Source organism: Cynara cardunculus (genome assembly GCF_001531365.2).
Source record: "Cynara cardunculus var. scolymus isolate 2C chromosome LG 1, CcrdV1, whole genome shotgun sequence".
In the NCBI taxonomy this organism is placed as follows: Eukaryota; Viridiplantae; Streptophyta; class Magnoliopsida; order Asterales; family Asteraceae; genus Cynara; species Cynara cardunculus.
The window spans coordinates 7,106,798-7,120,404 of NC_037528.1; the positions used below are offsets into that span (position 1 = coordinate 7,106,798).

Consider the following 13,607-nt stretch of genomic DNA (forward strand, 5'->3'; position numbering starts at 1 on the left):
GCTCACAGCTTCACTCGTTTCTGATTCAAAGGGGCCTCTTATCTCTTGTTGTTGGGGGCCCAATTACATCTAACAAAAAAATACAAGTAAAAAAAAAACTTTTGGGCTTTCCTATCTAATTTTTGTTGGGGGCCCAGGACCCCAACCACCTTCTCCTGCATCCGCCTCTGCTTCGAACCATCTTCATCTCCAAACGACAAACCACAGAGATTTATTTAGAGGTGGGGATGCAAACCCATAAATGGTAACCAATCAAGATGGAGAAGGAAATGATAAAAAGTCCCCTGTGCAAATGTGTGTATGTATATATATATATATATATATAATTTAATTAATAAATATTGTATAACGTAATATAATTTTTTCAAAGATAAATAGGGAAATGAAGAAAAGACAAAAACACCCCTCACTCCAACAAAGATTATTAATGAAGTTAGCGATTAAGGACCATTTTCAAAGTAAAATGAAAACTACAAGAACAATTTCTAGAGTTACCAAAGTTCAGATCCACTTTTAAATATTTCACTAAACCTCAAGGACTAAAATTAGAATTTACTCTTTATAATATAATAGTATAGATGTGTTATACCATTCATGCTAATGTATGAAAGACCATACTTTTCAACTTGCATAACAAAATGGGATACAAAAAAGTTAAGTCAAGAATATTAATTCGATAATTGTTGGTTCTTTATAGTCATTTATTTTGAGCAAATGTCACTCTATTGATACAACCTATTTTACAATTGCAACACTCTCAGGGCATACTTTGGTTCACTAGGCTGGTGTAACACAACCGACTGCTAAAAAATGAAAAATATGATTGATAGAACAAGATAATATATAAGAACTAAAAATTGCAATGGCTTTGGCTACTATAACCTTCCCACCTACGATTTTATGCTTTTCCTGGTTCAGACAAATTCCCAAGCTAGGTTGTATATTGATTTCTGATGGGTAACGATTCACAATCCTTTATTCTCAACCAAGATGCCTCAACTGGATAAATTCACTTTTTTCACGCATGACATACGTTGTATACCTCACTAGTATTTGATGTGGCTCGAAGTTGCAACTTCTGCCTTGACAGGGCGGTGTCACGGAGAATTCAATTTCACTGGGTCCATGTCGTAGACAGCACGACAATGGTTTCATTATAAACTCAAAAGTGAAGGTCCTAAAAACTTCATAAACCAAAACAACTCTGAACGTCGGGGAGGATCATCTGAGAGGAATCCGTCCGAGGAAGGGCTCACATCTGATTAGCTAGTTAATGAGGTAATAATGAAAGATTACTCTTCTCCCCGTGGGGAAAAAAACCTAAAATTATAGGGGGTTAAAGCATCATTTTTCTCAAAGAAGCTTAAAAAGACAACTTTGCCACTTGTGTGATGCATATTAAAGTCGTAGGTTAGGGTTTTTTTTTAACGGCAGAGAGGGAGAGGGAAAGGGAAGAGTGTGCGCCGCTGTTCTTCGCCGGAACAACCACTAGAGGTATGCAATTCTCCGTCATTCGCCGCTGTCTAATTTACGATCTCTCTCTCGTATGTTCGATTTCTGAATTTTCTGCAAAACTTGTGAATATGCTAATCATCTTTAAGGCCAACTGGTTGTGATTTTTGTGCATTACGATTTTTCGTGTTAGGGCTTTTGGATTTGGTGTTTTTTAAACAAACGCATCTGTGTCTAAATCTCGTTTGTTGTATGTGGATTTGTATTGTCTTATCTTGTAGTTAATTTTTTGTCTGAAGCGATGAATGCTTGTTATAAGAGTTACACTAATGTTTTTATTTGATGACATGTGTGTGTTTTTTGTTTGTTTACATTCCTTTACTCCATTTATAAGCAGTTTTAGATTCATCGACACAAAAGTTAGAAATGAGATCTTTGAGACAGGTGCTTAGAGTGGTCTCTGGTGCATTGGGGATCATTGAAAGAAATTGATGTAGATTATTAGTTGAAATTCAATAACATATTGTGATTACTGAGGGTATAGCTTTTACATTTTAAATTTTTTGTAGTCTGAAAAGCTTGATGCTGGTATTTAAAATAGTGATTGCTGTTGTGGAACAGGATACCTTAATCTGAATGAATAAAAACTTAGCAAGAAGCCTATATTGAACCATGCTCTTAGAACCTCCTGAATTGATGGTCTTTTGTTATTATACGGTTCTTAAACAATCAAGTACTTTTGCTTTTCGTTTATTGGTGAGTAAAATGCTGCATTGAGCTTGATCGACAATCTTTTAAATCTTGTATGAAATGGTTATATCACTTGAGAAGGTGTGCGTTACAACATCAACATTGAGTTCTTGCCATAAACATGCGAATGATGGCTATTTACCATCCTTTATGCTTCATTTTATCTATTTTGGTCAATTTTTTATGATCTTGGTTGATCCTTTTTGTACTTGTTTATCCCTATTTATGATTAAATTTGCCAATCCTTCTAACGATGTTTCATATAATTAATTTTAATTTAGGATAAACCACTAGGAAAGGCTAGAGAATGGGGCGTGTGCGTACCAAGACTGTTAAAAAATCCTCCAGGCTAGTGATCGAGAGGTATTATGGGAAGATGACTCTGGACTTCCACACTAACAAGAAGATCTTGGAGGAAGTTGCTATCATTCCATCCAAGCGATTGAGGAACAAAATTGCTGGTTTCTCTACTCACCTGATGAAGCGTATCCAAAAGGGACCAGTGAGGGGCATTTCGTTGAAGCTCCAAGAGGAAGAGAGGGAGCGTCGCATGGACTTCGTGCCTGATGAGTCTGCCATCAAGACTGATCTGATCGAGGTTGACAAGGAAACCATTGAAATGCTTACTTCTCTTGGCATGGGTGATCTCCCTGGGGTTGTCAAGGCGTCTGTTGAACCACAGGCTTTGCCATCGGTTCCTGCTTTTGGTAGGGGTGGTGGTGCTGGTGGTTTTGCTAGGAGATATTGAAGACCTTGTTAGGGTAATCTTCGTTTTATTGGGTATTTTTCTTGCACAATTATTTTAGTTATCGGTTGGTTCTTTATGTTCCATGATCACATTTTTGAGGTGTCCAATGAAGACTTGGTTAATAATTAGGTTTACTGATGTTTTATATTGGAGTTTTGATAGGCCGAATCTCCTTGCAGTTTTTTCATCAAATGCAGCTTCTGTTTGTTTTTATGCTATCCATATTTTCGTATTATTTGGGTCATGAGGGGTCCTAAGTTCATTATGATTGCAGTTGGTTTGCGTTTTGATTTACAGAGTACAGTCTGCTATTAATCATTTGATAGAGCCAGAACTCGACTTCTTTATGCATGGTTTATTCTCTGGTTGTGCCATGAGATGTTTGGAAAGGATGGGACCGTCCGGTTTTGGGACAGTGCCGGCTAGGACAGGCAAACCCATGCAATTCCCTCGTAGCACGGGATCGGTCATATATTAATCTCTTGGAGGCCTGTTTAGGGACTGAAACTGTGTTAAAGATATGGTTAGGGACTGGACTGACCTGGGCCAATTGCAATGCTTAAGGCTATGTTTGTGACCGAAAAACTAGCGGATAAGCTAGTTATATTTGGTAAAAACTAGTTAATAAATCATATAATAACCTAAAATGTCTTAAAAAAGAAATGTTGAAAAATATGTTGGAAAAAAGACTTCAAAACTTGTTATGTAAAGTAGTTTTTACAAATCTAGCTTGTAAGTTGTTTATGGCTAAGAAAATGAGTATTTTTCAATATACACAAAATAAACTAACTTTTATAAGTTAGTTTATGGTTGCCAAATCTAAAAAAGTCTTGATAATGGTCTCTACAAAAACTGGCATGTTTTAAGGTTGAGCGGAACAAGAACGACTTCGTTTTGGTTCCACCAAAAAGGATGGAACAAAAATAAAAATTAATAATCTACCCTTCTCATTACATATAACCATAATATCGTATTTGGTCTAATGGTCACCAACCATCAACCATCACCACCGTTAGCCACCACCCACCTCCACCAGCAACTACCAACCATTGACCATGTCTACTGCTAACCACCTTCACTTCCACCTCCTTCACAATCACCACCTCCACCGTGACTGCTGCTTCCAACCCATTTCCACTATTGCCACATCCGCCATTGTTGGCCACGTCCATCTTGACCACCGTCGACCATCAGTTTCCACTACTGGCTACCATCACCACCACCTCCTCCACCGCAACTAATTGTATGAAACGTGTTCTATCAAATTACCATCAACTATCTCAATTTTTTACTAAAAAGCATTTGGTCTATCAGCACCTAGTAACGTAACCTTCATAGAGGTCAAGAGTTTAGACCTCACTACATGTGAGTAATGTGTTGTTTATAACTATTATCATATACATAAAAACGTTAAAATCATTTTAATAGTTTTGTTCAATCCTATCCAACTTAGTAAGCATTACAGAAACAACTTGTTCAGACTTATCTTAATCATTCCAAACATTATAACCATTCATTTTTGTGTGCGTATCTTTGGTTTGGTTCTACTTTTATTGATGTTGGATTTTCTTCAAAAACTTCTTATTAGCGGTTTGGCACCGATATAAGTTGTTTATCCAAACACTCAAAAGTGCTTATTACCGGCACTACACCGGAATAAGTCAATAAGTTGATTTTATAAGCAATCCCAAACACCCCTCAATATTTAGCTAATTTTCGGAGTATAAATATTTGGCATACATCAACTTTTATTTTTTTACCATAAATATATACTCTAAGAAATTATAAAATATGAATTATTAATATAAAGGCAATAACTAAAAGGACTAATAACATGATGGAATTTGTATGAGAATGTATATAACTACTACGTACGATTCTAATTAACGGCCAATGTAGATGCGTACATCCTTTGTATCGGAAGTTGATAAGCAAGCTAAGAAGATAGCAAGAGTCGCGACTTGTCATTGGTATCTCCACTGGAAAATTTACATATAAATTCTGACGCTAGTTGCAGAGTTAGCTACAATTCCTTTCTCTCTTAAAACATGTATGCAGGAGGTGAAGTTTCAGCCATCGGTATTGATCTTGGGACCACCTACTCTTGTGTGGCTGTTTGGGTGCAAGACCTTATTGAGATCATAGCAAACGATCAAGGAAACCGCACAACCCCCTCCTATGTTGCCTTCAATGACACTGAACGTTTGGTTGGGGATGCTGCCAAGAACCAGGCTGCCTACAACCCCACCAACACCATCTTCGGTCAGTTTATTACTTCTTCTTCTTTGCATATGTAATATGTATATATATATAGCCTTTCTTATTTGTTTAATCTCAAACTAGATATGGTTTTTCTGAGTTGAGTGATATACATATAAAACAGATGCTAAGCGGTTGATTGGAAGAAGAGTAAGCGATGAAGTTGTTCAGGAAGACATTAAGTTGTGGCCTTTTAAAGTGGTGGCTGGGAGTGGCGACAAGCCAAAGATTGTAGTAAAATACAAGGATGAAAAGAAGGATTTTTCTGCTGAAGAGATATCTTCCATGAATTTGATGAAAATGAAAGGGGCTGCTCAGACATTTCTTGGTTCGACTGTTGAAAATGCAGTGATTACTGTTCCAGCTTATTTCAATGATTCTCAACGACAATCAACAAAGGATGCTGCCAAGATTGTTGGACTGGAAGTTCTGCGCATGATTAATGAACCTACATCAGCTGCTATAGCTTATGCTCTAGACAAGAGGGCTAGCACTGATGGCAAGATGAATGTACTAGTGTTTGACCTGGGTGGTGGCACCTTTGATGTCTCCCTTCTCACCATTGACGAAGGGGGAATCATCGAGGTTAAGGCCACAGGTGGTGACACACATCTAGGAGGCGAGGATTTTGATAACAGAATGGTTAATCATTTTGTCCGAGAATTCAAGAGAAAGCACAAAGAAGATCTTAGTGGTAATCGTAAAGCTTTGGCCAGGTTGAGGGTTCATTGTGAGAGGGCAAAGAGGATTATTTCAACAGCTATTCTGACTACAATCGACATTGATTGCTTGTTTAATGGTGTTGATTTTTCTGCAAAATTTACTCGTGCCAAGTTTGAAGAGGTTAACATGGACTTGTTCAAGAAGTGTATAAAGACTGTGAAAACTTGTTTAAAGGATGCAAATATGGACAAGAAGAGCATTGATGAAGTAGTTCTTGTTGGTGGATCGACTCGGATTCCCAAGAACATATTAGAGACTGATGGCAAAAGTGATCTCAGTAAACTTTGTGGTCAATGAGTTTTGGTAACTTTTTGTTAATCTAATTTGAAGAGTTTGAAACATCGTTTAGTAGTGATAGATTTGTATTCATGCAATATTAATTTGTAATCTTGAATTTTAAGTAATGTACATTTATTAATTGTATTTTGCATACAAAAATATGGTTTTAAAGAATTTGACGCAAAATGTTTTATAATATAGTATAGACTTCGGTTTTACTAGTTAACCAATTACATCGTTGCAATAGTCTCGAATTGCCTAAGCTAGTCCAATATATTCTTTTGTGTTTATCTCATTTTAAATAATTCTCGGTGCATATACAATTACATATCTATTTTAACTTGTACGTACGACACCTTTGAACCTTTTCCAGTAGTAACTATTATCAACTTTGCGATTACTTATCATTTTCGCCATACCCTATGAAGCCAAATACGATTACTTATGTTAAACAATCAATCTTTATAAATAGTTTTATATTTTAACGTGTAAGTTATCATATGTCCTACGACATGTGTCATACAAGTATATTATTGGGAATATGTAAACATATAAGGTTGCGTTCAAAGAATACGTTTGCTTACATTTGAAAGTAACCCGAAAGTCATATTTGACAGCTAAATATGTGTTAAAGTGTAATTATGACAATTACATTGTTTTATCTATAAATATGTAAAATTATTAATGTTTTAGATAATTATATAAATATTTACAGATAAACATTAAAATCCTATTTGAGTGATGGACTATCTGTAATACCGGTTTTATATAAGTAGGGTGATAGGCAAAATCAATTTTGAGGGATTCAATTCTCCGAAATAGGTTAACACTCTAAAAACACACACATATTAGAATCAAGGTTCTTTTGGGCTAGCACCTGGTAGGAAGATCTTCACGTTTTCGTGTGTGGATCAACTATAGAGAAAACCCCCTTCAGTTTCCAAGTGCTACGTCAATTTTTTTTTAAAATACATCTCTAAACACACCCTACTGTGTGTTTTTGGGTTTTAATTCTTAGATAAGTTTTCTAAAACTGTAACCTAAATTTATTTTGTGTTGTGTTTTTCGAGGTTACAAATATGTATAAAAACCCAACATAACGGTTAGCCCTTATTTAAGAACCAGATTTAATTTGGATAATGAGCTTCTTTATTTTACTATTACCCTTTTACCTAGAATATTTAACAAGGTACAAATTTATCAAATTTTCTGTAATTTGTCAAGCCAGTATTAATTACAAAATAACATCAATAGAACGGTGAATCATTTCGGCTGAGAATTCAAGAGAAAGTACAAACAAGACCTTAGTACGAACCTAAAAGCGTTGGGTAGGTTGAGGGTTCATTGCGAGGGGGCAATTAAAGAGGATTATTTCAACAGCTATCCTGACTACAATCGACATTGATTGCTCGTTCAGTGGTGTTCAATTTTTCTGCAAAATTTACTCGTGCCAAGTTTCAAGAGGTTAACATGGACTTGTTCAAAAAGTGTTATGAACACTGTGAAAACCTGTTTGAAGGATGCAAATATGGACAAAAAGAGCATTGATGAAGCAGTTTTTGTTGGTGGATCGACTCAGATTCCCAACGTACAACAATTGTTGCAGGAGTTTTCTGATGAGAAGTTACTTTGTTGCGAGCAGATCAAATCCTGATTAATTTGAGTACTCTACTAAAACAGTTTATGCATCATAAGATGTTCATTTTGCAAATAGTTTACATTATTTATATATTGTTTGAAATATAATTGCATATATTAAATGAAGGAATTGAAAGAATGCATGGCAATAAGTATAGAGAATTTTGGGAAGACAAGGAGTGCACAACAAATGACCATAAATGAATTAAATGTCAAATTTGCCCCCACAGGTTAAAAGCAAAACTGATACATGCAGCCTTTGTTACACCCACAGGAATCACACACCTACCACTTTTTTCAAATAAATACTTAAAATAAACCTTTAATCATAACTTGGAAGTTATAATTTAAATTCTTGTTTTTAAATATATCTTATAAATTATTAAAATAAATAACAAAAAAATAATTCGTCGGTTGCGTTTTCTCGAATATTAAATATTCGAATAACATTGTTTGACGATCAAAATGGAGAAATTCAATGACATCAATCAGTGTCGTCTATTTTTGTAACGATATGATGGTGACGGTAAATTATGTGGTTTCAAGTTGAAGAATTGTCAAAAATATTAAACGATACACTTTTTATGGGAAATTTGTAAAATAGAGGAGTTATACGATTTATGTTACGGAGACGTTGATATTGTTTCCGTTTAAAAACAATTACATAAAATTTATATATAAACAACAAAATAAGGCATTATAATTAGTTTATTAAAACAAATATTTGCTTATGTTTTTATCATGTATGACAATTCCGTCCTTCATCATTATAACAATAGCCTCATCACTAGCTATATATCCTGACTTCATTACAAAGGGGTGGTAAAAAAATACCCAACCTGTTAACTTAATCCGAATGCAATTTAAAATTAACAGGTTGGGTTAAGATTTTCAACTCATTTAAATAAATGGGTCAACTCGTTTAACCCATTTAAATAAATGGGTTGGATTGAGTTGAATTTTTCGACATGTTTTCAATCTATTTAAAATATTATATTATATAATTTTATTTTATTTTATTCTTAATGTTATATCTAGTAATCTAATTTTTAATTTTGTTTTATTCTTAATTAAAAATCCTACCGTTGTGAGATGAAACTCCAAATTCTAATCGCCTTCATTACTCTTAATCATCATGAAATCCTACGATAACCCTTTAGTCAATTACTCCATTATTATCTCCAAAGTCTAATCCAACTTATTTTGAACAATATATTTGTTGTGTTTGTATCTTATTCAAACTTTGAACAATTTGTTTGTATTTGTCGTGTTTTTTTGTATTAAAAAAAATAAATAGTCTAGTTTCTTTTTTTATTTAAAATTTTAAGAAAATCGTAAATAAGTCAACCCGCTGTCAACTCATTTAGGTAACAGGTTTGGTTGGGTTGAAAAATCTCAACCCATTTAATTAAATGGGTTGGATTGAGATTTTCAACATGTTTAATAAATGGGTTAAACCCGAACCCAACCAACCTGATCCATTGCCACCCCTAATTACACTACCTAATGACACGATTGCTTAGATTAGGAAACTTTTAGCCTCATGTTCTATAGATAACGTTGTATATTTGCAAATCATGAAGAGATGGGCTCTGAGGCCCTATTACTCGTTGCAAGACGTGAGATTTTTACAATGGCGTAAAGTGATAAACACGTTTCATATACAAATAGATCATTAAAGTTTGTAAAGAGTTATAAGCTATAAAAAAAGTCAAAGTAGGTCACCTAACTTTCAATTCAGTTTCATTTATACCAAAAATACATCTGATTGAGATTTGTTATGATTAAATATTTCGTGTAAAACCACAGAAAACAGACGTTTTGATATCGAGATCAATATACGAAAAGTCGGAAAAATATATTTTCATGTTAGGAATGGAAACAATTGATATGGGTGATATATATTTATTTATTTATTTATTTTGATTAACCTGGATATCCAACCCGTCATGTGAGCCGATTAATCCCAGGGCGACCACCTGTTTTGCAGATAGTCCAGAATCACCGCATTTGAATCTCCATGGCTACAAAAAGATTTTTATTCTTCATTGAATTTGAATCTGAGACCTTCTGGTACTTTTAACCTTTGAAATCAACTTTAAACCATGAGTGAATATTTTGGTAGGAGATGGCGATATGATGCATTAATTAAAGAAGCAACTAATTTCCACAAGGATAGTATTAATTACACATAAGAGAGTCCCTACCGGTCCCCTTTCAATTTCACCTCTCTCTCTTTGTGATCGCCATTAATACCAAACCAAAGTATGGAGGACAACACATGGGAATGAGGACTATACACATCCATTTCAAAAACTCCACTTGACTAAATGGGGAAGAACATGAATCTCATCCCTTCTCTCTTCTTACTCAACAAGCACAAAGAGCTATGGCTATGGCCTTCTTGCAAGCACCCCAAAACCCGCTCTTTTCGACTCACCACACGCGATTCTTCCATGTCTATACACCCTAACAAGGAGTCATTGCCTGAAGCAGACGTCGAGCTGACGACACCTGATTCCTGCTTCACCAACTCATCGGAATCTGCCAGTATTTCGACCGAGTCTGAGAAGTATTTCGACAACAACGAGTGCTCCTCCTCCTCCGTGGAGACGATTGTTCGTGGGGCGAGGTCTGAGCGATTGTTTTTTCAACCTGATGCCACAAGTTCGATACTTGAAACTCAAGGGAGTGGTAGGCAATGTACGCGGGTAGAGACCGGCGGTGGTTTGCCGTATAAAGAGAGCGTGGTGATGGAGATGGAGTCGGATAATCCATATGGGGATTTCAAGAAATCCATGGAGGAGATGGTGGAGAGCCATGGTTTGAAAGATTGGGATTGTTTGGAGGAGTTATTGAGATGGTATTTGAGGATGAATGGGAAGAACAACCATGAAGTCATAGTCGGAGCTTTTGTTGATTTGCTTTCTGGGATATCCGGTGGTGGTGGTTCCGATCATTCTACAGCCACTTTCACTTCTGCTGCGTCCACCTTTTCTTCATCATCTCCTTCATCTGATCAGATTGATAGAGATAAGATCAAGAAGGAAGGAAAAACGGTAACCAAATAATTATTCCTGTATATTTTATTAATTAATTAATTAACTCACTTATTTCTTCAGTATTATGTATACACTGATTAATCACATTCTGTACACTTAATTGCATTATAAATTACATTTTCTTTTTCAACTAACAATCTCTACCGACTCTTTTAAATTTTGATATGTAAGGACCCATTTATTAGTAACGTATATCATGCGTTACAAACCAACAAATATCATATTTATTTTAATTCATGTTAATCAAAGTTTTTGTGTTAACTTTATTTTATATATATATATTAGGTCAAGATCAAATGTTAACCAAAGTTTTTGTGTTAACTTTATTAACCGATCTTGGCCATACAATCTTTCAATAAACGGTCAAGATTAATAATGATAAAAACTTAAATTTTTAAAGTTTAAAATTTAATAAACACAAGTGAACAAAGTTGAAAAGGGTATTTAGGTAAAAAAATCTTTAACTTTTCCAAACCAGTAAGTATCAAATCAACGATAACGTATGAAATATATGAACACCGGGTGCAATAACTTATACAATTGCACAATTATAAACACAATGTGAAGCACTCACACAAATATAAAGATTTGGGATCAAATTTTGAACAAACGACCCGGTAAGTCGATATGAACATGTATGAACGAATGATGAACATGAACATGAACAAGTCACATAGGAAGAGAATATCGTAGAAAATATATGAACACATAACCTCTATGCTATGAACACGTGGTGCAATTCCTTACATAGTTTGACATATATGAACACCAGATGCAAATATAAATATAAAGATTCGTAGGCAAATTTTTTTCCATAGACTCGTTAAGTTGTTATGAATATATATGAACAACAGATGAGATCAATAACAGAAACCGATATTCATATGATGGGGGTCATTAACATGAACGTATACAAATATAAATCATTTTAATTTTCTCAATGTTGTCGATTTCTTTTCCATTGCGTTTATCCATATTAGCTTGAGTGATACCGAAGATTTTACTACCGTGTTTCCTCTACGAGTGAAAAACTCATAAAACAATGAACATGGAAGATCAAGATTAAAAAAAAATATCAATATTATAAATGCTTATTTTTTTGGATTTATGATTTGTAACTCCCCATTAATTGTTTGGGAGTTACATAGCAAATCAAATGACTGAATTACCCTTGTATTTAAATTGTGAACATAATAGAAACCTAATATTTGGATTAATTGGATTTGTTTTCAAAGTTAACACAAAATCTTTGTTTAATATTTGATCTTACCCCTCTCTCTCTCTTTCTCTCTCTCTCTCTCTATATATATATATATATATGTTATAAATTGTTTCATGAATCATTAGAAACACGTCAAATAAAAAGACAACACAATTATGATTAATTAATTAAAGGTAGATACGAAACTAAAACATGACATCTCAGTAACGCAATTGAAATCATAGTTGGCATCGAAATTATCAGAAATACGATGTAGAAATTAGGCGTTTTAATAAATGGATGCCGAATTAAAGACGGGAAAAGGAATCAAAACGGGATCGATGTGGCAACGTCAATGGATATGAAGCCATGAAAGAAGACCACTTAAATGGAGCGAATTAATTGGGGTAGAATTCTAGTCACATGTGTTGTGGGAAATATGGCAAACATTAAAAACGAAGGGTGACCATTGATTGATGCCTATAAAATACACACATCGTCTACTTTATTTTAACTCAACAAAAATAATGTGTTTTCTCTTTCGTATACCAACATTTTACGTTATAATTTTGAGTCGGAGACCCAATAACTTCGAATCTAACTTAAAATAATGCTGGAAGTTATTGGTAACCCACTACTTGAGACTTATAAAGAGCTAATAGCTTTCACCTTCTATCCATGTGATACGGATTGTTACAGTATCATTGCTTTGAAGATCATGCGTTACCATCTTGAATGCGAATAACATACCTAAGGTTACACAAGAAATTTCAAATTTGGTGACGAAAAACGATAGGAGTGATGAAACACATGAATTCGTGATTAAATGGGTGGCAAGTTGATGATTAAAATCTAAATCTTGAAAAATAAACCGTACAAAACTTGAAACGAAGTTGAACGTTGTCTACTACGTGTATACAAATTAACTATGAAAGGCGTTATTTTTTGTAATTAACCTTACGTACAACTTGATAAAAAAAAAAAAACGAATATCAATTACGTCGACAAATCACCGATTTCTATTATGTATCAATGATTTGTATATGTTGGATTTAGGTTGAAAGATGTAGGTGCAGTTTCTATTATTAGTAATGGTTGGTGTAGAAGCAGTTGTTAGAACAGTGAAATTGAACAATAGATCAACCACCTTCCAAATGGCTCACTATGCATGCTGAAATGATTTATCACCCAATGTGAACCTACAGATGTATCCTGTTCCACACAAGATTACAAATCAAACAGCACTTTACTTCTCATTTGTGATTTTGAGTGATTTGTACGTACATATATCTATCTATCTATCTATACAGAGGCGGATGCAGGAGAAGGTGGTTGGGGTCCTGGGCCCCCAACAAAAATTAGATAGGAAAGCCCAAAAGTTTTTTTTTTACTTGTATTTTTTTGTTAGATGTAATTGGGCCCCCAACAACAAGAGATAAGAGGCCCCTTTGAATCAGAAACGAGTGAAGCTGTGAGCCTGTGAAGAGTGAAGTGT

The 13,607-nt window shown here is 34.5% G+C and overlaps 3 protein-coding genes across 4 annotated transcripts; all 3 read left to right on the forward strand.

Annotated features, from left to right (window-relative positions):
* The first annotated feature begins 1,395 nt into the window (after positions 1-1,395).
* On the forward strand, positions 1,396-3,159 carry LOC112514040 (40S ribosomal protein S17). 2 transcript variants are annotated; one of them, XM_025120337.1, is made up of 2 exons: positions 1,396-1,494; positions 2,484-3,159. In XM_025120337.1, exon 2 carries the CDS (start codon positions 2,510-2,512, stop codon positions 2,948-2,950), a length of 441 nt encoding a protein of 146 aa, XP_024976105.1. In that variant the 5' UTR covers positions 1,396-1,494; positions 2,484-2,509; the 3' UTR covers positions 2,951-3,159. The 2 variants fall into 2 exon arrangements, with proteins under 2 accessions (XP_024976105.1, XP_024976114.1); XM_025120346.1 differs by having other exon boundaries at positions 1,427-1,494; positions 2,497-3,159.
* A 1,839-nt stretch (positions 3,160-4,998) lies between these two features.
* LOC112514024 (heat shock cognate 70 kDa protein-like) lies at positions 4,999-7,865 on the forward strand. Its single transcript, XM_025120312.1, has 3 exons — positions 4,999-5,212; positions 5,334-6,175; positions 7,800-7,865. Exons 1-3 carry the CDS (start codon positions 4,999-5,001, stop codon positions 7,863-7,865), a joined length of 1,122 nt encoding a protein of 373 aa, XP_024976080.1.
* A 2,271-nt stretch (positions 7,866-10,136) lies between these two features.
* Positions 10,137-11,009, forward strand: LOC112514033 (transcription repressor OFP13-like). The gene has a single exon (XM_025120324.1). The coding sequence runs from the start codon at positions 10,180-10,182 to the stop codon at positions 10,918-10,920; it is 741 nt and encodes a 246-aa protein (XP_024976092.1). The 5' UTR covers positions 10,137-10,179; the 3' UTR covers positions 10,921-11,009.
* The last annotated feature ends 2,598 nt before the right edge of the window (positions 11,010-13,607 follow it).